Source organism: Melospiza melodia, unplaced genomic scaffold (genome assembly GCF_035770615.1).
Source record: "Melospiza melodia melodia isolate bMelMel2 unplaced genomic scaffold, bMelMel2.pri scaffold_34, whole genome shotgun sequence".
Taxonomy (NCBI): Eukaryota; Metazoa; Chordata; class Aves; order Passeriformes; family Passerellidae; genus Melospiza; species Melospiza melodia.
Window position 1 is genome coordinate 7,897,182 of NW_026948659.1, and position 22,210 is coordinate 7,919,391.

The window sequence follows — 22,210 nt, forward strand, 5'->3', positions numbered from 1 at the left end:
CTGCCTGCCTCTGCCTGCCCACACAAAGCCTGGGGCTGATACCAGAAGGGTTCATTTCATTTTTCCCCTGCCTGTGAACTTTCAGCACAGGAACAAGGCATGCGAGGGCTGCTTTCCCAGCAAGGATGGGTGGAAGAGAAGAAGAAGACATCTGGCTCAAGGCTACAGGGATAGAGAAAACAAGGAGTGAATCTGGGAATTGCGGTGGATTTTATGGAAATGGGTAAACTGTGATTCACATTTAATGACTGTGTATATGTAACACACTGGTAGAACCACATGTCCATGTAGATTTGGCAGTTATCCCATATTGGACATTGGACATTAGGCCTCAGTAAATGATACCCTCTTAAATAGCAAATGAGAGTTAAAGAATCTGATTCTCATATTTCAGATATTTGGTGACAGCAGGGTCTCACAGAACCAAGGATTCAGCTGTGACACTGTACAAACTCATGGAACAAAGGGTCCATTGTGACCCTGCAGAACCCCATGGAACCAAAATCCATTTTGGCACATTGGGGTCACATTGAACCAATGGTCCATGGTGATATTGCGGATCCAAGGAGACCATTGTGACCCCGAGAATCCTCTTGGAACCAAGGGGCCATTGTGACACTGCAGAACCTCACGGAACCAAGGTGACCGTGTTCTACTGTGGAACCTCATGGAACAAAGGGTCTGTGGTGACACTGCAGAACCAAGGAGACTGCTGCTGGCAGTGTGAAAGCTCATGGAACCACAAGTCCATTGTGACACAGCAAGGCCTGATGGAACAAAGGGTCCCTTGTTAAACTGTGTGGCCTCATGGAACCATGAGCCATTGTGACACAGCGTGGCCACACAGAGCCAAGGCGCCACTGTGACACTGCAGATCCAAAAAGACCATTGGGACTGAGGAACCTCATGGAACCAAGAGTCCATTTAGTTCCCCCACTGGGGGGCCCTGTGCAACTAAGGGGAGCACAGTGACATTGAGGGGCCTCATGGAACAATGGAGACTGTTCTGAAAATTTTGGAGCCACGGGAACCAAGGGGCCATTGGAGCATTGCAGGGCCTGGTGGGATGGAGGGGACCGCAGTGAACCCTGTGGGTGTCCATGGGATGAAGGATCCATTCTGACACCGGGGAACCAAGGATACCATTGTGACACTCTGGGGCATCATGGTACCAAAGGTCCATTGTGACACAGAAGGGCCTCAGGAAACCATGGAGGCCATTTTTACACTTGTGGAGGCCTTGTGGAACCAAAGGGCCTTTGTGGCACTTCAGGGCCTTGTGGAGCCAAGAGGACCATAGTGACACTGTGGGGCTGCATGAAACCAATGGTCTGTTGTGACACTGCAAGGCCTTATGGGATCATGGAGACCACTGTGACACTGCAAGACCTTATGGAAACAAGGAACCATTGTGACACTCTGCAGTCCTGGCAGGCCAAGGGGCAGTTGTCACACTGTGTGGCACCGTGGAACCAAGGAGGCCATTGTGACACTACAGGGCCCCATGGGACAGTGCAGGACCCCATGGAACCAAAGGTCCATTGTAACACTGCGGGGCCTCATGGAATCCTGGAGGCCATGATGACACTTGGAGGCCTCATTGGATCAAGGGGCTCTGCAGGGCCTCATGGAACAAAGGAGACCCTTCTGACATTGTGGGTCCCCATGGAACCAAGGGTCCATTGTGACACTGCAACACCAAGGAGACACCTGTGACACTGCAAGGCCTCATGGAAGCCAGGGACCATTGTGACACTGTGGAGCCCCATGGAAACAAGAGGCCAGAGTGACACATCTGGGCCTGATGGAACCAAGGATCCAATATGACACCACCACTCTGACACTGCAGGGCCCCATGGATCCAAGGGAACAGGGAACAGGTCTGGTTGGCTTGGCCTGACTGGTCCAACTGCTCTTGGCATGTCGAGGGTCTTTTCTCATGTGCCCCTGAAACCCTGGGGCTCTGGGCTTTTCTTCAACTGGAAAAGAAAAGAACTGCCCTTCTCATTCAAGCATCCATAGCCAAAATGGGATTCCCTCTCCAAAATTGCCAATATCCTGGGATTGCTCCCAGTCAACAGCTGCCATTGCCAATGAGCCTGACTGACCTTGACTTCCTGAGAGCTGGGTCTGACCTGCCTTCAGACACTGGGGCGCTTTCCTTCTTATGGAAAAGAACTGTCCCTCCTGCACAGGCACCGATTCATAAAGTAGTATTTCTCCTCCAAAATTCCCTCTATGCCTGGTTTTCTCCCAGAAAAAAGCTGCCAGGACATACAACTCTGGCTGACCTTGGCCTCTGGTGGTTGCCTCTATTCTGCCCTGAAACACTGGGGTTCCACCCTTTACTTCTTATGGAAAAGAAACATCCTTCTTCTTCAGGCGCCCGTGGCTAAAATTGGGATTCCACCTCCAAAAGTCCAATGATTGCTCCTACACAAAAGCTGCCATTACAGACAGGTCTGGCTGGCCTTGCCCTCCTGAGGGCCGGCTCTCACCTGCCTTCCAAAAGCAGGTGCTCTGTGCTTTTCTTTCTGTGGATAAGAATTGGCCAAAAATAGGATTTCACATTCAAAATTTCATATATCTAAGAGTTGCTCCCAGACAAACTTGCCAGGAGAGACAGACAGGCCTGACCTTGGCCTCTGGTACTTGTAGTTCATCAGCCCCTGAACCACTGGGGCTCCGTGGTTTCCTTCCTGTTGAGACCCTGGTGACACTGTGGGGCCCATGAGGACCACTGTGAAATTGTGGGGCCTTCTGAAATGAAGAGATCCTGGTGGCACTGTGAGGACCCTGTGGAACCAAGGCCATCACTGAGGCTCTGCTGGGCCGCATGGTCCCAAGGGGCCAGTGTGAAGCAGCAGGGCTTTGTGGAACCAAGAGGCCATTGCTGCATTCCAGGGCCTCGTGGAACCAAAGGGCCGTTGTGATCCTGCAGGGCCCCAAGAATCCATGGAGACCATTGTGGAATTACAAGGCCCCATGGAATCATGGAGACCATTGTGACACTGTGGGGCCCCACGGAACCAAAGGGCCACTGTGAGCCTGCAGGGCCTCATGGAAGCACGGGGCCATTGTGACACTGCAGAAGCAAGGAGAACATTGTGACACTCATGGAACCAAGGGGAGATGGAACAGGTCTGGCTGGTTTGGCCTCCCAGGGGCCACTGGACAGGTCCAGCTGATCTTGAAATACTGGGGGCTGATTCTCATCAGTTCTTGAAGAACTGGGGCTCTGTGCTTTCCTTCCTATGGAAAAGAACCATCTCTCTTTCCAGGTGCCCAAGGACAAAACTGATAATCCCCCTAAAATATTCCCTATCTGCAAGGGTTCTCCCAGGCAGAAGCTGCCAGGAAAGAGAGCTCTGGTTGGCCTTGGCCTCTGGTGGTCACCTCTAATCTCAAGGAAGCCCTGAGGAAAGAATTTGAACATGTTTAACTACTGGAACATCAATAAATGTCTCTCCTCCTCTGAAAAACTGAGATGATCTTCTGATCATATGTGTCTTTTTTTTCCCATTGTGTATTTTGCATGAAACATTATTTTCACTAAATAATATTATTCTTCTCACTCTACCTAACACTCTGCAGTGTTATCTGACACAAAACACCTCCTCTGTGTATGGATTCAGGTCACCTGTATAAGCAGACACTAGAAAGAATCCAGCAGGAATGATTTGTCTCATCCCATCTGTCCCATCTCCTCTGGAGCTGGAGGAGCAGCCCCAGCACTTGGCAGGGCTCAAGGGCTCCCAAGCTCAGCTCCCACCAAGAGAATTTGCAGACCCTGGGCTGCTCTTCTTGGCCCCTGCACACTCAGCCAGGCTGAGATGGACACTGATGGTTTCTGGGCCAGGCTCTCTGAGCACAGAACAGCTCCCTGCAAGCTCTGCCAGCTGCCCTGAGCTCTGGGCAGCACCAAGGGCCTCTCCCCAGCCCAGCCCAGCCGGCTCTGGCCCCACAGCTCTGCTCAGGCCAGGCTGCTCTGGGCACTGCCCCATAGCCTCAGGCCCTGGCAAGGGCAAAGCAGCAGCTGCAGCTGCCACAGGACTCAGCCCCAGCATGGGGGAAGGTGCCTGGCCAAGGGAAAGGAGGCTCCCTGGGTGCCCTGCTCTCCCTTGCAGGAGATGCTGAGAGCTCTGCAGCCCCTGCTGCCATCCCATCTGCCCAGGGCAGCACAAGAGCCCCGGCCTTGGGGCCCTCAAGAGCTGCTCCTGCTCCAGGCCCAGGGTCCATCCCAAAGCTGGGGCAGCCACAAAGCTGTGCCCATTTCTGTTCATTGCTGCTCTGACGGGGATGGATCCTCAGCACCTTGGAGGTTGGTGATGAGCTTTACTTTTCCAGAGGCCTCTTCTTTGTTGAGCTGTTCAGTTCAGGAATTCAGTGACAAAGGCTCATTAACATTCGTTCAAAACACCCAAACAACACAAGCCCATGGGAATAATTCAAATCTTCAGTTCTTCTGTGTTAATTAGACAGATTTCAGAAGTGTAGTGAAAGTGAATCTACGATATTGAAAAAAATGCAGATAGAATTGTTTTGTCCTGTTAAGTTTTCTTTTCCCCTTTTTAAACTGGTATCAGCAATCCCCAGTTGATATTGATCCCCAGCCGCTCCTCATGCAGTCTGAAGAGATATGAAAATCAAGACCCTTCATGGCTGACAATCAATCACACTTTGTCCCTACCCCCTCCCCACCCTTTCCCCCATCCAACCCCTGGCACTCAGAGCAGCTCAGGAATGGAGTCACATCCAGGGGGGTCCCCAGGGCTCAGGATTGGGGCCAGGGCAGTGAAATCTCTTTATTGCTGATCGGGACGAGGCCATCAAGTGCACCCTCAGTCAGTTCCCAGGTGAGCCCAAGCTGGGTGGCAGTGTGCCTGTGCTGGAGGGCAGGAAGCTCTGCAGAGGGATGTGCCCAGGCTGGAGCCATGGGCCCAGGACAATGGGATGAGGTTCAGCAAGGCCAAGGGCCACGTCCTGCCCTGGGCTCACAACCACCCCAAATCCCTGGCTGTGCCCTGCCCCTGATCCCCACAGCCTGTCCTGTTTCCTTCATCCCTGCATTGCCAGGGACTCTCTGGGACAAGGGAGCTCTGCTCTGGGGATGGAGGGAGGTGCCGGTGCCACCACTGGAGTGGGAGCCAGAACTCACCAGGTTTGTGTCCTTTGGGGGTCAGGAACTGGTGGGACTCAGAGGCACAGGAAATTTCTCTTCATGACCAACATAAAAAATGTAAACATGATACCATTTAAGACACATTGAAACTCTTCTCTCAGCAATGTGAGACATCCCAGCAACATCTGGCATGTCCACCATTCACAAAGGGATTTTTGTACAAAATCAGTTTTAGACAAAGATGATTCTTTTACTGATATAAACAAACTTAAGGTGATGTATCAGGATGCTCTGGGTGAATTGGGATAAAACGGCCTGAATAATTCCCAGTTTTTTAAGCTGTCAGTGGTGGATGGAGAATGGGTCAGGCTGCTTTAGGTGTTGAGGAAATGCTGAAAGCAGCCCGACTCATTTCAGCTCCTCCTGTCCTGGCTGATCTCCCCTCTTTCCCCTTCCACCCATTGGCTTTTGTCTCCCTCCAGCCCCCCCGGTGAAGAGCCTGGCTCTGTGTTCTCCATCCCCTCCTGGCTGGCACTGCCAGGCTGGGATGAGGAGCCCCTCAGCCTTCCCTGCTCTGGGCTGGACCAGCCCAGCTCCCTCAGCCTCTGCTCACAGCCCAAGGGCTCCAGCCCCACCTTGGAAGCCCTTCCCAGGCCCTGCTCCACCTGCCAGACATCTTTCCTGCCTTGAGGACCCCAAACCAAACATCAGCATGTCCTTGATGTCCTCGTCACACAGCCCAGCCCCCTGTCCCTGAGTGAGGTTTTGGGGTTGATCTTGTGGAACATCCTTGTGGGAGGCTGCAGCTCCAGGTGGACCAGGGGGATACCAGGGGACAGGGACCCTGCTGGGCATGAACAGCTTTGGACTTTTGAGGGGAAACTGTGAGGAGGGGCTGGGGCAGAATGACCAACCCAGTGACCTCACACAGCCCTCCTGTGATGTCACACAGCCCCCCTGTGATGTCACACCCCATTATCCAATGTTACACAGCTGATCTCTGATGTCAGAGCCCACTCAGTGATGTCATAATCTGCTCTCTGATGTCAGTCCTGTGCCCTGTGATGTCACTGCTAGTGCTTTGATGTCACAACCAATTCTCTAGTGTCACACAGCTGGTCTCTGATTTCACAGATAACTCTCTGATGTCATAGTCTGCCCTGTGATGTCAGTCCTCTGCTCTGTGATGTCACACTTGGCTCTTTGATGTCACAGAGACAGTCTCTGATGCCATAGTTGCTTGATGACCTCATATAACCCACTCTGTAATGTCATAGCCCACTCTGTGATGTCATGTTACCAGATGATAAATTATCTACACCAGATGAGCACACACAATGCTGGTTCTCCAAAACCCCAGGCCTCCAAAAGGTACAGGGGGACCTGTTCCCAGAGCATGCAGGGACAGAGGCTCTGGGAACAGGTCCCCCTGTACCACCCCATTGTGTGGAAACCACACAATGCCCATTGTGTGAGAAGGGGAACTGAAATTCACCAGCCTCAGTGTCCTGCCAGCTCAGCCACGCCCACTGGAACATTGGGGTCCACAAGCACCAGGGACCACCAGAGACCCCCAGGACAGGTGAACGTATGGGTAAAGGGGAGGAGAAATATGTTAATGATTTTGGGGAAATGATTATCATATGTGTGTTTAGTCCAGGACAATCAATGAATATGTATAGGAAATACAGAATATAAACAGAAACTTTCCTGTACTCAGCATGCACAGCTTTGGGAGGAGCTATCCCCCCGTGCATCTGGCCAAATAAAGAATGCTGCTTCTTAATGCTACATTGGGATTATGGAGTTTTATTATTTTGCTGAATTTTTGGTAACAGTCCCACTCCCAAGGAAAGCTCTTTCTCCTGCTGTTCACAAACAGAGAAGAGCTGGTGGGAGATGTGCTGGTTGGAGGCTGCCTTGGGCACAGCGACCATGAAATAATCAAATTTCCAATATTCTGTGAAAGAAGGAGGGGCAGCAAGAAAACTTCATCACTGAAATTACGGAGGGCAGACTTTGGATTAAGGATGCAGATTTGGAGAGTACTGAATCAGGTACTGGTTTTTTAAGGGAAACAAACTTAAAAACAAAGGTGTCCAGGAAGGATGGACACACCTCAAGAAAGGAATCTTAAGGGGAAAGAAGCTGCCTGTCCCTCTGTGCCAAAGTTGAGCCTGAGAGGAAAATTATTGTCCTGGCTGGGCATGGAGCTTTTGTGAGAACTCAGGAAAAAGGAGAGTGCATCATCATTGGGTAGATCAGGCATCCCAGGAAGTGTTTAAGGATGTTGTTAGGTCATGCAGAAGGAAAAGTAGAGTGATGAAAGGTCAGTTACATCTTAACTTGGCCATTTCTGTGAAAAATAATAAATTTTTTTTTTTAAAAATGAACTAATAGCAAAAGGACGGATAAGTAGAACATTTACCCTTTATTGGATGTGGTGAGGAGTAGAGTAAGGATAAGGAAAAGCTGAGCTGCTTAACATCTTCTTTGCCCCAGTTTTCAACATTAGGACAGGTTGTGCTCAGGACAAGTGTTCTCCTGAGCTGGTGGATGGGCACAGGGAGCAGAACAGCCCCCTGTAATCTGGAAGGAAACAGCTGGGGACCTGCTGAGCCAGATGGGCAAGAAGGCCAATGGCTGCTGGCCTGGATCAGGAATGGTGTGGCCAGCAGGAGCAGGGCAGTGATTCTTCCTCTGCACTCGGCACTGGTGAGGCCACACCTCTACTGCTGTGTCCATTTTTGGTCCCCCAATTTAGGAAGGTCATGGAGGGGTTGGAGCGTGTCCAGAGAAGGGCAACAAGGCTGGTGAGGGGTCTGGAACACAAGTCCTGTGAGGAGTGGCTGAGGGAGCTGGGGTTGTTTATCCTGGAGAAGAGGAGGCTCAGGGGAGACCTCTTCACTCTCTGCAACTCCCTGACAGGAGGGTGCAGCCAAGGCAGGGTCGGGCTCTTCTCACAGGGAACAGTGACAGGACAAGAGGACACAGCTTAAAATGTGCCGAGGGAGGGTTAGACTGGACATTTGGAACAGGTTCTTCACAGAAAGCGTGATTGGGCGTTGGAATGGGCTGCCCATGGAGGTGGTGCAGTCACTGTCCCTGGAGGTGTTTAAGGAATGACTGGATGTGGCACTCAGTGCCATGGTCTGGGTGACAAGGTGGTGTTGGGTCACAGGTTGGAGTTGCTGATCTCCAAGGTCTTTTTCAACCTGGTTAATTCTATGATTCTGTAATGATTGTGACACTGGGTGGCATCATAAAACCAAGGGTCTCTTCTAACAGTGCAGGGCTAAATCAAACCAAGGAGTCCATTTTGGGACTCTGGCACCTCATGGAATTCAAAAGACTGTTGTAACACTGTGTGGTTTTGTAGAAATGAGGAGACTGTTGTGACATTGTGCGGCCTTGTGTGACAATGGGGCCATTCTGACAATGCAGAGCCCCGTGGAACCAAGGGGCCATTTTTGCACTGAGGGCACTCATGGAATGAAGGAAACAGTTTTCACACTGTGGTGCCCCTTGGGACTAAGAGGCCATTGTGACACTGCAGGACCCAGGGAGAACAGAGGACACTGTGAAACTGAGGGGCCCTTTAGAACCAAGAGGCCATTGTGACTCTGTGGAACCTCCTGGAATCATGGAGACCCTTCTGACACTCCAGGGCCCCATGATGCAAGGGATATCAAAAGTTGAGTGCAAGTGTGGATCTGCTGGAGGGTAGGAAGGCTCTGCGGAGGGCCCTGGACAGGCTGGAACCAGAGCCCAAATCCAACAAGGTGAGGTTGAACAAGACCAAGATCTAGGCCTGACTTTGGCTGCAACTCCCCCTGCAGGGCTACAGGCTGGGGACAGAGTGGCTGGACAGCGGCCAGGCAGAAAGGGACCTGGGGGCATTGATGGACAGCAGGCTGGACATGAGCCAGCAGTGTGGCCAGGTGGGCAAAAGGCCAATGGCTGCTGGCTTGGATCAGGAATGGTGTGGCCAGCAGGAGAATAGTTGCTGTGCAGCCCCTGACATACCCCCAGGTATGCACACAGACATTGCTGCTGCAGCTCCATAGTAGGCAAGGAAATGGGTATCTCTGCAGAAAACTCTTCTGGGAGATCCTTTAGTTTATTTAAAGCCACTGACAGCACAGGTCCTTATTGGTACAATCTGTGGCCACAGTGAAGGTGGAGAGAAACAAAATGAGAAATGGCACAAACAATGGCATGCCTTTGAGGACAATATTTAAAAACTAAAACAAAGGAATGAAAAGAACAAACGACCAAACCCAAGTACTATCGAAGATGACTCTTATTAGGAGTGACTTGCAGAAACTGGCCAGCAGTCGATTGTTTCTGAAACCATCCAGTGATCAGTGTCCACATTGCAGCCTTGAGCTCCTGGTTCCTCAGGCTGTAGATGAGGGGGTTCAGGGCTGGAGGCACCACCGAGTACAGAACTGACATGGCCAGATCCAGGGATGGGGAGGAGATGGAGGGGGGCTCCAGGTAGGCAAAAAAGCCAGTGCTGAGGAACAGGGAGACCACGGACAGGTGAAGCAGGCAGGTGGAAAAGGCTTTGTGCCGTCCCTGCTCAGAAGGAATCCTCAGCACAGCCCTGAAGATCTGCACATAGGAGAAAACAATGAACATAAAACAGCCAAAAGCTAAAATGACAGCAAACAATGAAACCCAAATTTTTCTGAAGCTAGAGTTTCAGCAGGAGAGCTTGAGGAGCTGTGGGATTTCACAGAAGAACTGGCCAAGGGCATTGGCATGGCACAGGAGCAGGGAAAATGTATTGGCTGTGTTCAGCAGAGCTTAGAGAAAGCAGCTGCTGCCATGTGGGCAAAAGCTCTGCTGCCCAGGAGGGTCCCGTAGTGCAGGGGTTTGCAGATGGACATGTAGCGGTCATAGCACATGATGGTCAGGAGAGAAAACTCTGTTGTGATAAAGAGGAGAAAGAAGAAAACCTGTGCAGCACATGCTGAGTAGGAGATGTCCCTGGTGTCCCAGAGGGAATTGTGCATGGCTTTGGGGACAGTGGTGCAGATGGAGCCCAGGTCGCTGAGGGCCAGGTTGAGCAGGAAGAAGAACATGGGCGTGTGCAGGTGGTGGCCGCAGGCTACGGCGCTGATGATGAGGCCGTTGCCCAGGAGGGCAGCCAGGGAGATGCCCAGCAAGAGGCAGAAGTGCAGGAGCTGCAGCTGCCGCGTGTCTGCCAATGCCAGCAGGAGGAATCGCCTGATGGAGCTGCTGTTGAACATTTGCTGTTTCTGGACATTGGAACCTTTTGAAGAAGGAATGACAGTGATAATTGAGGGGAGATTTCTCCAGAACACTCCAAGCTCTATCTCATAGATCCTTTCCTGCAACTAAATACTGTCAATGTCTCAGAGATCCTCATTCACCTTTGTTGCTGGAGCCCTGATTGCTGCTGGCGAATGTTGTGTGAGGAGCTGGACCTTGACCTGCAGGACACCTGAGAGTCAGCCCTGATCCCAATCAGTGCTGGGGAACAGTGAGGGCTGGGGGCATCCTGGTGATGGGACTTGGATAAAGAATCACCTCTTAAAGGAGAAGAGCTGCCTGGGTGAAGGGATGGGTATTGCAGGAGGCAGAACAAGAGATTCTGCTGCACCTGAGGAGAACAGAGAGTCCAGTGAGGCAGGAGGGTTGGCTTAGTGCAGACTGAGGGGAGCTGCTTGGTCCCTCTCTCCTGTTCCAACTGCCCTGGACGTGCACCATTGTGAAATCCACTCCCGTGTTACCCTGGACAGCCAGGAGACACTATTGAGAGCAGAGGGATCCCTGGCACACAAAGTGGCTCCTGCCGTTCCCAGAGTCAGGACAGTGGGCTCATTGCCAGCTTTCCAGGCTGCCCTGCCCAGAGTTGCCTGGGCACAGGGAGCTGGGACACCCCATTGCTGTGCTCAGCCTGCACAGGAGGAGCCCAAGGGCTGGGCCTGGCCCTGCAGCTGGAACTGCCATTGCAGAGAGCCCCTCAGCAATGCCAGCAGCACCTGGGCAAGGCAAGGAGAGAGAGAGAGCCGGGCCTGAGGAAAAGCCTTTCCCTGGCCAGCCCTGACCAGCCCCTGCCAGGCAGCAGCAGGGCAGGACAGTGGCCCTCAGGCCCTGATCAGCAGGGAATGGGCACATGGCCGCAGAGATGCCCTTCATCTCTGGGGCTGCTCTGCCGGCCCTGGAGGGACTGAGGGCCCCGAGCCCCTGGGCTGAGGGCTGTGCTGGCTGCAAGGGGACACAAGAGCTGTGCTGCACAGGGCAGTTTCTGCCCTGCAGGGCAGGCCTGGCAGGTGCCACATCTGCCCTGCAGCAGGGCTTCCCTCAGCACTGCCTCCCTCCCTGCCTGCCCACGGCTCTGCTGCTGGAGCTGTCCCAGCCCCAGCTGCTCCTGTGGCCCCAGGCTCCTTCCCCATCCAGCTGTTCCTGTGGCCCCAGGCTCCTTCCCTGCCAGAGCTGCCAGAGCCCAGCCCAGACCCTGGGCCAGCCCTGCCCTGCAGCTGCTGGGCCCTGCAGGGATTCAAGAACAGCTCCCCCAGCCTGGGCACCATGGAAAAATTATGCTGCATGGATCTGGAGGCTGGGCAGGTGCAGGCTGGGCAGGTGCAGGCACTTGCTGAGGTGCCCACGAATCCTCAGGGTGATGGTTTAAGAGTTAAATCTTCAGCTGTTTAAGAGCAGAGCTCAGTTTCCATTGCCTCCAAGCTGAGCCAGGGAAAAGTGGGAGCACAGATTCAGGAAAGCAGAGACCCAAATCCTGCCTTGAACAAGCTCATGACATGTCCCCTCAGAAGGGGAGCCCTGCACTACAGGACATCCTCCTCCTTCTCCTTCTCCTCTGCCACAGTGAAACTGGGAGAGTCCTCCTAACACAATCCCAAGGCTGTGGGGTGTGCTGACTTCAGGAGATCCCTCCAGGAGCACAGGGGACATTGCCCTGCACCCACACACTCACCATGCACAGGGCTGTGAAGATCTTTCCCCAAGTGAAGTCTCAGCTCAATGTCTTCCCAATCCTGATTGCCTTCAGCCTGTCTCTGCCTGGCTCCTGTCCCCTCAGTGCCTGCAGGCAGAGCCCTCAGCCCTGCTGGGCTGGGAGAGGAGCTGGCCCTGGGAAAAGCTGTTCCTTTAAAGCTCAACAGCACAGACACAGCACAAGGACATTAATGAGCCTCTAGCGTATTTGGTGTTGTTTACATCAGGCTCAGTCCCTCAGAGTGTCTTCAAAAAACTTCTCAAGAACTCAAAGTTAAATTGAAACTCTGAAGTTTTCCAAGTTTTATTGGGTCCCACAGAACAACACGACTGAGAAAGTGTGCCCAGGTTCCAGTTAGAGCAGAACACTGGAGGCAGTGATGACAGCTGGGCACAAACAAGGCCAAGGTGTCTCTGGTGCTGAGCAAAGCTGGATGTGTTTGAGGAATGCCAAGGGCCAAGGCCTGAGCCCCAGCCCCTGGCCAGGCAGATGCTGTCCCTCCCTCCTTGCTCAGGGCTCTTGCCGGGATGGGCACTGGCATGTGGGGATGTGCAATGGCAAGGGCAGGAGCATGGGGCGGCCCCTGCCAGGCTGCTGAGCAGGGACAAGGAGGCAATGAGGCCCCAGGCCTGCAAGGGTCACTTGTCTCCTGCTCCTGCCTCAGGCCCAGGCCCAGCAGCCATGGCCAAAGTGCTGCCCAAGTTGGCTCTGGCAGGGCTGTCTCGCAGCTGCTGCACATCCCTGTGCCCTGTGCAGCCCAGGCTGTCCCACGGTGTCCCTGCCCTGCGCCTCTGTCCCTGCAGGCTGTGGGGAACAGGTCTCCCTGTACCTTTTGGACACATACCTTGGCATATTGGAATGTTGTCCACATGGATGGCTGCAGAACACCAAAACATAAATTCTCATCTCTTTTTTTCTGAAAATATAGGATCATAAGTCGGTATACTATCCTTTGGTGGTTTTCATTATAATGAATCTGACCTTTATGAATGGAAGGGTGTCCTTCTTTGTGTGTAATATCTAATACAAAGGTAAAACTAATTAGGAATCATTTCAGGCATGGGCATTCATGACCATAGCACTCCAGGAAGGGGCCAGGTTAGAATCCATGTGTTTTTCAATACAACTATTGTTCTGGAAGCTTGAAACATAACTGAAGAGGACAACTGGGAAATGACTTTGTCCTGCAGCCTTATGGTGCTTCTGTTTTAAGAAATTCATGTGTGAAATTGCAACTAACCTGATGTCATTTGTATTTTTAGAGGAAAGAAGGGGTCATTAGGCGTAACTAAGTCCTATCCATAAGACATTCTATAAATCTTTAGATTATTGAGCCCCAAAGGATAAGTTAGCATGGTATACCATGATAAAGGTATCAACTTTATCAACATCATATGGACCACCCCTTATCTGGCCTTTGGACACTCAACTTTTCAACTACCTCATACAGACATGTTCATACACACAGACAAGTGTGCAAAAAGCTTTCTCATCTGACTCCACCAGATCCCACTGGCTCTGCAGCACAGTCAGAAAATACACATTGAGTCTAATTAAGATACAGGGTACTGTGGAACAGTGCAGGGACCAGGTGCAAGGCAGGGCCTTACAAGCACACTGACCAGCATTTGTCAGCATCTGTCAGCATGACTGACACCACTTATTTTATTATTCCTCTATTTTCCTATGTCTATTTCTCTCCAAACCACCTTGATTCCTCCCTTTTCCTTCTTTGGTTCTTCCCCTAACATTCCATATTAAGTCTAGTGAAATTCAGAAATGCTGCTTCCTTGCACCCCAATATTACCCATGTGCCACTAGGCAGTAATACCAGCCATTCTGCAAAGCCTTTTGGAGAGCCACTCTGCTGACTCATGGTGATAAGTTTTCTTCCCAGATCATGAGGCTGAGGCTCTCCTGGAACAGCTGAGATTAGTTTTCATTTACTTATTTGTAAATGTATTTTTAAAATTAATGTATTTAATTTATTTATCTAATATCTTTTACCATGCTCCACATGTTCCACATGGCATACCATGTCCCCTGCTACAGAAGACTCCAGTATCACTGCTCTTACTTTCAAAATGAAAACAATACTGAAAAAACATCTGTCCTTCAGTGGAACCCAACTACTGACAGAGTCTTATGTGAATCTCTCCTGGCCACCTTGTTACAGTGATTGACAGGGGTGTTGGCCAACTAAATATCTCCCAAGGCTGCAGCCATCATTTGGCAATGTGAAACAGGTCTTGGACCACATAAGCCATGTTGTAAAACTCATCCCCTGGCTGCCCCACCTGGCTGGCCCCTTCCTTTGCTGACAGCTCTGCCTCCTGCCTGCCTCTGACTGCACACACAAAGCCTGGTGATGACCCAGACTCATTCTGGTGTTGGACCAGAGCTCTGCCCTGGAGGGAAATTTCTTTCTCCTGCATGCCAGTCTGAACCTCCCCAGCTGCCATTTTTATTAATTTTTCTTTTTTCTGCCTTTTTCTTTTATGTCAGAAGGATCCACTATCACTTAAACCACCCTTCAGTCCCTCCCAGGGCTCTCCTCTGCTGTCCTCAGTCCCCACCCTACTGAGCACAGAGCTCCTCTGTCCCTGTACAGTGCTCATGTGCTTGTGGCCATGGGTGCCTGGAAAAGAAGGACGGTTCTTTTCTACAGGAAGGAACCCACAGAGCCCCAGGGGTGTGAAGGCAGATCAGAGGCAGTCACCAGACACCAAGGCCAGCCAGACCTGTCTGTCCTTGCAGCTTTTGTCTGAAAGCAACCCTTGGATATTTGTGGAGTTTTGGAGGTGGAGTTTCATTTCAGCCACGAGTGCCTGGACCAGAATGACAGTTCTTCTCCACAGGAAGGAAAGGGCAGAGCCCCAGTGTTTCAAAGGCTGATTGGAGGCAGCCCCAAGGAGGCCAAGGCCAGCCAGACCTTTTTGTCTTGGCAGCCTTTGTCTGCGAGCAGTCCTTGGGTAGATGAACTTTGGGAGGCCAAATCCTAGTTTTTTCCATGGGCACCAGGACAAGAAGGAGAGTTCTTTTCCATAGGAAGGCATGTACACAGCTCCAGTGTTTTACAGGCAGATGAGAGCTGGCCCTCAGGAAGCCAAGGGAACCTAGACAGTCCTGGCAGCTTTTGTCTGGGAGTTATTCTAGGAAATAAGGAATTTTGGAGGCGGATTCCCACTTTTGGCTATGGACACCTGCACTTGAAAGATGATTTTTCCATGGAAAGAAAATCTTGGCCCCCCAGCGTTTTGAAGGCAGATGAGAGGTGGCCCCCAAGATGCCAAGGCCACCCAGAGCTGTCTATTCTTGCAGGTTTCATACAGGAGTCATCCTTCGATATAACTGAATTTGGCCGTAGAATCCCAATTTCAGCCATGAACACCTGGAGGAGGAGAGTTCTTTCCCACAGGGAGGAAAGCACTGAAGTCCAGGTTTTTAGCAGCAGATGACAAGCAACACTCAACATGCCAAGGTTAGCTGCACCAGTCAAGCCAAGCCAACCAGAACTTTTCCATGTTCTTGGATCCTTTGGTCCCTGCAGCATCACAATGGCCTCTTGGTTCCATGACTCCCTGTAGTATAACAAGAGATCTTTGTTTCCCGGTGATATCACAGTGGTCTCGTTGGGTCCCCATTGGCACAATGGCCCCTTGCTTCCATGAGGCCTTGCAGTGTCAAAATAGTTTCCTTGGTTCCATGGGACTCTGCAGAGTGCCACAATGGCCCCTTGGTTCTATTGGGCTCCCCAGGATCACAATGGACCCTTGGTTCCTCAGGGCATGACTGTGTCACACTGGCCTCTTGCTTCCATGGGGACCCATAGTTTCACACTGAACCCTTGGTGCCATGGGGATTCAGAGTGCCAGAATGGTCTCATTGAGTCCCCTCAGTGTCACAAAGAGCTCCTTGGTTCCACAAGGCCCTGCAGAGCCCCTTGATTCAATGAGGCCTTAAAGTGACATAATGGCCTCCAGGATTCCATGCAGCCCTGCAGTGTCACAAGGGCATCTTGGTTCCATGAAGCCCTAAAGTACGGAATGGCCTCTTGATTCCACTGGGCTCTTCACTGTCAGGTCAGTTCTCAGTTCCATGCAGCCCTGTAGTGTCACAATGGTCTCCTTGGTTCCCCAGAGTCAGAATGTCCCCGTGGTCCCATGGAGCCCCAATACGATCCCCTTGATTCCATGAGGCCCTGCCGTGCTGCAATGAGCCCTTGGTTAAACGAGGCCTTGCAGTGTCACAATGGCCCCTTGGTTCCAGTGGGTCCTGAAGTGCCATAATGGCCTCCATGGTTTCATGAGGCCTCAGAATGTCACAATGGACTTTTGACTCTATAAGTTTCCATACTAAAAACAACAGTCTCCTTGCCTCCACAGTGTCATAAGTGACCCTGGTTCCATGAGATGTCTGGCCTCCCACAGCCTCTCATAGACCTTCTCCCCCTCAAGGTCCCCAAGAGCCCTTCATGGCCTCTCAGAGCCCCTCATGGCCCCTAAAAATTCCTCATGGCCTCTCAGGACCCCTCTTAGCTCACAGCCTCTCATGGCCCTTTCACAGCCCGCACAGCCCCTCATAGCCCCTCATGGCCCTTCACAGCCCCAGGCCTGGAGCTCCTTCAAAGGAGAAGGGTTTGGGCCCTGCTTGTTCTCCTTTTATTTCGGTCCCTTCACAGCCACGAGTAAAGAAAGGCTGAAATGGAGCCTTTCCCCAGCCTTTCCCTCGGGGTTAACGGCAGACTGAAGCTCTGTGCTAGCGCTGGCTCGAGCGCCACCATCCCTGCAGCCGCCAGGCCTTTGCTGTCCCCCCGTGTCCGTTCCCTGTCCCCGAATCCCGCCCGGCTCTGGCAGCAGCAGCAGCTGCAGCGCAGGGGGCGCTGGCCCGGCCCAGCCGGGGCTTCTGGCCAGGAGCAGTAGCAGCACCGGCCCCTTCCCACCTGCTCCTGCCTCGGCTCCCAAGGGCTTTTTCCGGCTCAGTTCTGGACTACAGCAGCCAGCACTCACACACAGCCCTGACTCCTCAGGGCCCACCTGTGCTGCCCTGAGCCAGCCCTCATAGAAAGAAAGGATCAGGTTCCAGCGCTGTTTTCCGCTTTGTTTTACTCACCCTGAGGTGACAGCAGGAGGCTGCTGTTGCCTTTGCCTTGGGAATTGGAGACCATGGCTGTTCTTGTCACTCTTCTGCTTGCCACTTGAAATTTATCCATAAAACTGCAGTTGCCTTTTTTGATCAGCTCTACTCAGAGTGCTTTCGTGATGGTGAAGGTGGGAATCCTTAAAATCAGAGGGTTTTGGGAAAGCTGCAAAAGGAAGGCCTCAGAGACAGCAGAACTGTGATTAGAGCTAAGTGGTAGCCATAAGATTTGTCAGCAGAAAAGCTATATTAGAATTAGAAAGTAAGGACAAATAGAACAATGGTTTTTGTATTAACGCTTGGTAGAATAACTCCCTAAGCTGCAGAAAAGTATATCTAGCAAGATATTGGGAGGTTCTAAGCTTGAGCTCTGTGCATTGTGTTTTAAGGCTCACAAGCATGTATTGTATTGGAAATAAGCAAGCATTGTTTTAACCAAAGGTATGTGTGCTTATAGTGGTTGGATAGAACTACCATCAATATGCTTTTGCTTTGTGGGATTGGTCAAAAAACTTTGAAAGTAAGTTGTAACATTGAGTTCTTTGTCTGCTGCTAAGGACACGAGCTGCTAGCATCTTCCCATTGTCATAACTATGTAATGATACTGATGCTGGAAAATAAACAGCTCGAGACAAGTTTCTCAGCAGTCCCGTCCTGTTGGTGATTTGTACATAGCCCCCAGATGGCAATAGGTAAACTCAGGCTTTTGATCCCAGGCATCATGATCAGCAGATCTTGAAATGCTCCCAAGTCCCTGAGCACTAAGTCAAGGAGAATTAAAGCAGCCACACCGGCCACATTTGCAGTGCTCAAACATAGCCCTGTTGCTGCTGCTGCTGAAATAGAATCAACTGACAGAGGCCATCACAGAAATTGCCTCTTGAGAGTCAAATCAAATGAAAAAATCTACCAGGAGAAAGAGAAACCAGAACTTCTTGACTCCCTGCATTGTTTCTTCTGAGCAGAAGCAGCAGCAAATGGAGATGTGCAGAGGTATTTCCAGCTGCTGCTGATCCCAGCTGGAGCCCAGCCTGCTGCCCAGGCCCAGCGGGAAGCTGAGCCCAGCCCAGGGAGCTCCCGCAGTGTCGGGAGCTCAGCGCACGCGGGGCCACACCCAGAGCCCCGGGCACGGCCGCCCATTGCGGGGCAGCAGACGGAATGTCCTGCGGCCCAAACCTCCTGCTCCTGCCACACAGCGCCAGCGCTCTCCCCCTCCTCCTCCTCTCCCAGCACGGCACAAATTCTGTCTCGGAGGAGGCTGCCCCAGAGAGGGCTCAGGTTCCTGGTCCAGCCTCAGGGTCCCTGCAGAGGAACAGGGCATCTTTCAGGCACTTCCAAGCTCTGGGTTGCCATTTCATGGGGAATCTGGGATGAAAATGGCATGGTTAGTAAGGACAAAAGCAAGGGAATGGACTAAAATTAATAGTTAAAATGATCCTTTGTACAGGCAAAGCTCACTAAGTCATTCCCTGCATTTCTCCTTTTCGGATTCTTTCATTCATCTCCTGAGAAATCCAGCTTGTTTTGGTGCCCTTCATGAACTGACAGTAACTCTTGATTTATATCAATGCATGAGATGTTGCAGCCTCTGAACTGAACAATGAAACAAATTCCCTCTGTCAGCCCATTTTCATCTTCTACATTGCTTTCAAGATGTCCATGTGGTTGATGGAATGATTATCCCACAGCTCTCCATTTCTGGCTGCAGGCTCTGGAGATTCTTTCTCTGCATTCAGTCAGGCTTGCATTCCCTAACAATTCCTGGTAGCCCGTCATGTTTCCTTAGTGTAGAATAGTAACAATGAAAACCTCACCAATGGCACAAGTGCCCAGATCACAAGGAAAAGAACAGGCTGTAAATTTCTTCAAACATTTGTCCTGCTTTGCTGCAAGAGTCGTGCTGCACGCACGGTGTGGAAAGCCAAGAGAAGCTGCAGCTGGTGGCACATCTTGTGACAGAAGCTGCACCTTGTTCTCCAGGAAAGGTTCTTGGAAAGAGCAAACAGGACTGTGGAGAAGATTCTGGAAGAATTGAAGCAGTTTTTAAGAAATGAAATGAAAACAGAAAAAACCATACTCAATTACTCTATTTATTAGATGTATTACTCTATTTATTTTTATGCTCCCCTTTGCACTACTTCTCTGTCCCATTAATTCCAAAAGGATCTCACTTCTAAGATACATGACTTGGCATGTTTTAGACACTGTAAAATACCATGAGCTATACCAAGTTTGCCTTCCCCAGCTTTTTCTTTTCTTTTGCAAAGCAATGCTGGAGAGGTAAATGCAGTTGTAATATATGGAAGGGATAATTCATGCTCCAAATGTATGTGTCTGACCACCCCAGCCAGGACCAGCTGTCTATTTAGGTTCAACAAGTTCCCTGACACAAGTTAAGATAACTACTGATGCTTTAACGTAAGAATAGATGCTTCCAGGGCGATGATAACTGGTATCCCGAGTCATCGGGAGCCACCCAAGAGCGATTATTGCCTTGCCAATTGCATCTGTCAAGATAGTCAGGGGCGCCAAACTGATACATCTGAATACACAGCTTGCTGGAGCCGATTGACACCAGTGGCACACCTGGACCCAGCTTTTGTCCACCTCTGCACATGGAAAGAAACAGCAATGCATGTGAAGAGATACAAAGAAAATTTGGTCATCTTTGCCTCGGGCAGAATAAACTGTATAAAACCTCACTGCAAGAAGCAGCGTGCATGAACGGGGGAGACTCTGACACTCGAGAGGTCAGATCCAGGTTCACCCAGCGCCAAACACAGGCTCAACGCTGTCTCTTTGGCTGTGGTAGTTTTGAAGACTGAAATTTGGTCGCGCAGACAAATTAAGAAATCTTTACTAAATTTTTGATAAATTTTGGGTCACGATTTGATCATTTATAACAAACTGGTGAAACTCGAAGCGATTTGAATTTGGGGTTCGGGACCCCTTCCTGCCCTGAAGGCACCTTGGTGATTTCAGCAGTCTGAGCAGGATTGGAGTCCGCGAGACCAATTAAAAATCACCAAACCAAAACTGGAGCCACAGCTAAAGAGGGATAAAATGGGCCCCGCTCTCAGGAACTTGGCAAGATCCAGGGGATCTCCAAGCCCGAGGTGCTTTTTTTTCCCCTCAGAAATCAACATGCATGAAGAATTCAAGTGGGAAAAGGAACCATGAGTATCGCGTGGTTGAGTGGGGTGTGACCGAGTTATTGTGAGCTGTGACTCTGTCACAAAGCAAGTGTGGACCCCACAGTCGCAGTTCCACCATACCGTGAGGCACATGGTCGTCAAGGGGGAAGCAGACGCTTTTCCTTAACACACGTGGGACCTGGGACTCATAGAAAGTTCGAGGGGGGAAATTGGTCATGGTTCGGTCAGAAAGGGGAAACGACAGTCCTGGAAAATTTCAGGAGTCCATCTACCTTCTGATGCAGAGAAAACAGGAAAGAAAACCGGAGATCAGTCAAAAAGTCAGCGGAACGGTTCTCCGTTTGACTGAGTAAGACTGGTGACATTTTGCAGATTCAGGAAATCAACATCAGACAAAGAGTCAGGACTCACGACGAGCATCCCAGCTGGAGGAGACAAGGTGAGAAAATTCGCAGGAGGGATTTTTGGAAAAATTAGGTTGGGAAAAAGCAGGTTCTGGAGAAAACCCGAGGAAAAATCTCCCCAGGGTCCCGGGGAAGTTCTGCCAGAAACCCCAAGAGATAGTCCGTTGGGGTGGATGCTAGAACACTGGGATGAGAGCCCAAGGAGAGCGGGCAGGTCCAAGGAGAAAATGATACATTTTTGTATGGAAAAATGGGGAGGGAAGGAGATCGGAAAATATGTGGTTTGGCTGGTGTTCGGCACGTTTAAAGCATGGACTTGCAAGTCTTTGTACGATTACGTATTTGATTGCTGCCTGTAGGATTTTGAGGAAATCGAGAATGCCGAGATGTGGAGGTACGCTTGTATGAGTTTATACCCAGTATGACCCCTCCGAAACTCAGAAAACATGGGAAAGGAATGGGAACCCTTGGACAATCTTCCACCTCCCTACCTTGTTCCTCCGCCCCAGCCCGGACCAGCTCAGGCACTACCGGTGCCCACGTTGCCTCCCAAGGTGGCGATCCCGCTGGCTCAGGTCTCGGCACTGCCGCTCCCACCGGAGCCAGCTGCGGTACCTCCCCCTCCACGTGACCAAGCGGCGGCAGCGACTCCGCTCCCATGTGAGCAGCTGCTGCAACTGATCCTTCCCAAAACCGAAGAAAAACAGGTAACCATCCCCAAAACCAGCTCTCCCCTGGCCCATTGAAGAAGCGGCGAACGAGGAGGGCAACCACGGGAGACAGTGGGGATGAGGAAGAGAAGCTCGGCATCTTCCCTTTACTGGTGGAGGGGCTGATGGCTCCTGGAGTTATTGCCTTTGTACACGCGCCAATCGACACCAGTGACATGAGAGCGTTCAAGAAAGAGATGGGAAAATTGATAGATGATCCTTTGGGGGTGGCAGAAAAGCTAGATGAATTTCTAGGGACCGGCACCTACACCTATGAGGATCTCAACGCGATCCTGAGATCGCTCTTCAACAATGAGGAGAGGGACATGATCAGACAACCTGCAATCAAAGATTGGGAAAAGAGAAACCCCAATGGGAAAAGCAGGGCCCAGAGTTGGCCAAACCAGAAACCATCCTGGAATGCCCAGATGGAGGAGGGGAGGCAGAAAAGGATAAATTTAGGTAATATGATAATTCAGGGTATCAGGGAAGCAGTACCCAAGGGACAGAACATGAGCAAGGTACTCAGGGAGTGCCAGGGGAAAGATGAAACTCCCATGGAATGGTTGCAGAGGCTCTGCAAGGGTTTGAGAATGTATTTGGGGACGGTTTTGCTAAAAACTCAGTCTGTGGCAAAATCCTGGGAAGACAGATAGAAAAAGTTAGAAAAGATAGATGGGTGGCAGGAAAAT

The 22,210-nt window shown here is 51.1% G+C and overlaps 1 protein-coding gene across 1 annotated transcript in view; it reads left to right on the top strand.

Annotated features, from left to right (window-relative positions):
• Window positions 1–21,489, top strand: part of LOC134434264 (olfactory receptor 14J1-like) — a gene marked incomplete at its 5' end in the record, with an annotated part of 30,241 nt that extends 8,752 nt beyond the window's left edge. The window contains 2 exons of the mRNA XM_063182944.1: window positions 20,386–20,444; window positions 21,363–21,489. Coding sequence (XP_063039014.1) covers window positions 20,386–20,444; window positions 21,363–21,489 — 186 coding nt within the window. The remainder of the gene's footprint in view (window positions 1–20,385; window positions 20,445–21,362) is intronic.
• Between the last annotated feature and the right edge of the window lie 721 nt (window positions 21,490–22,210).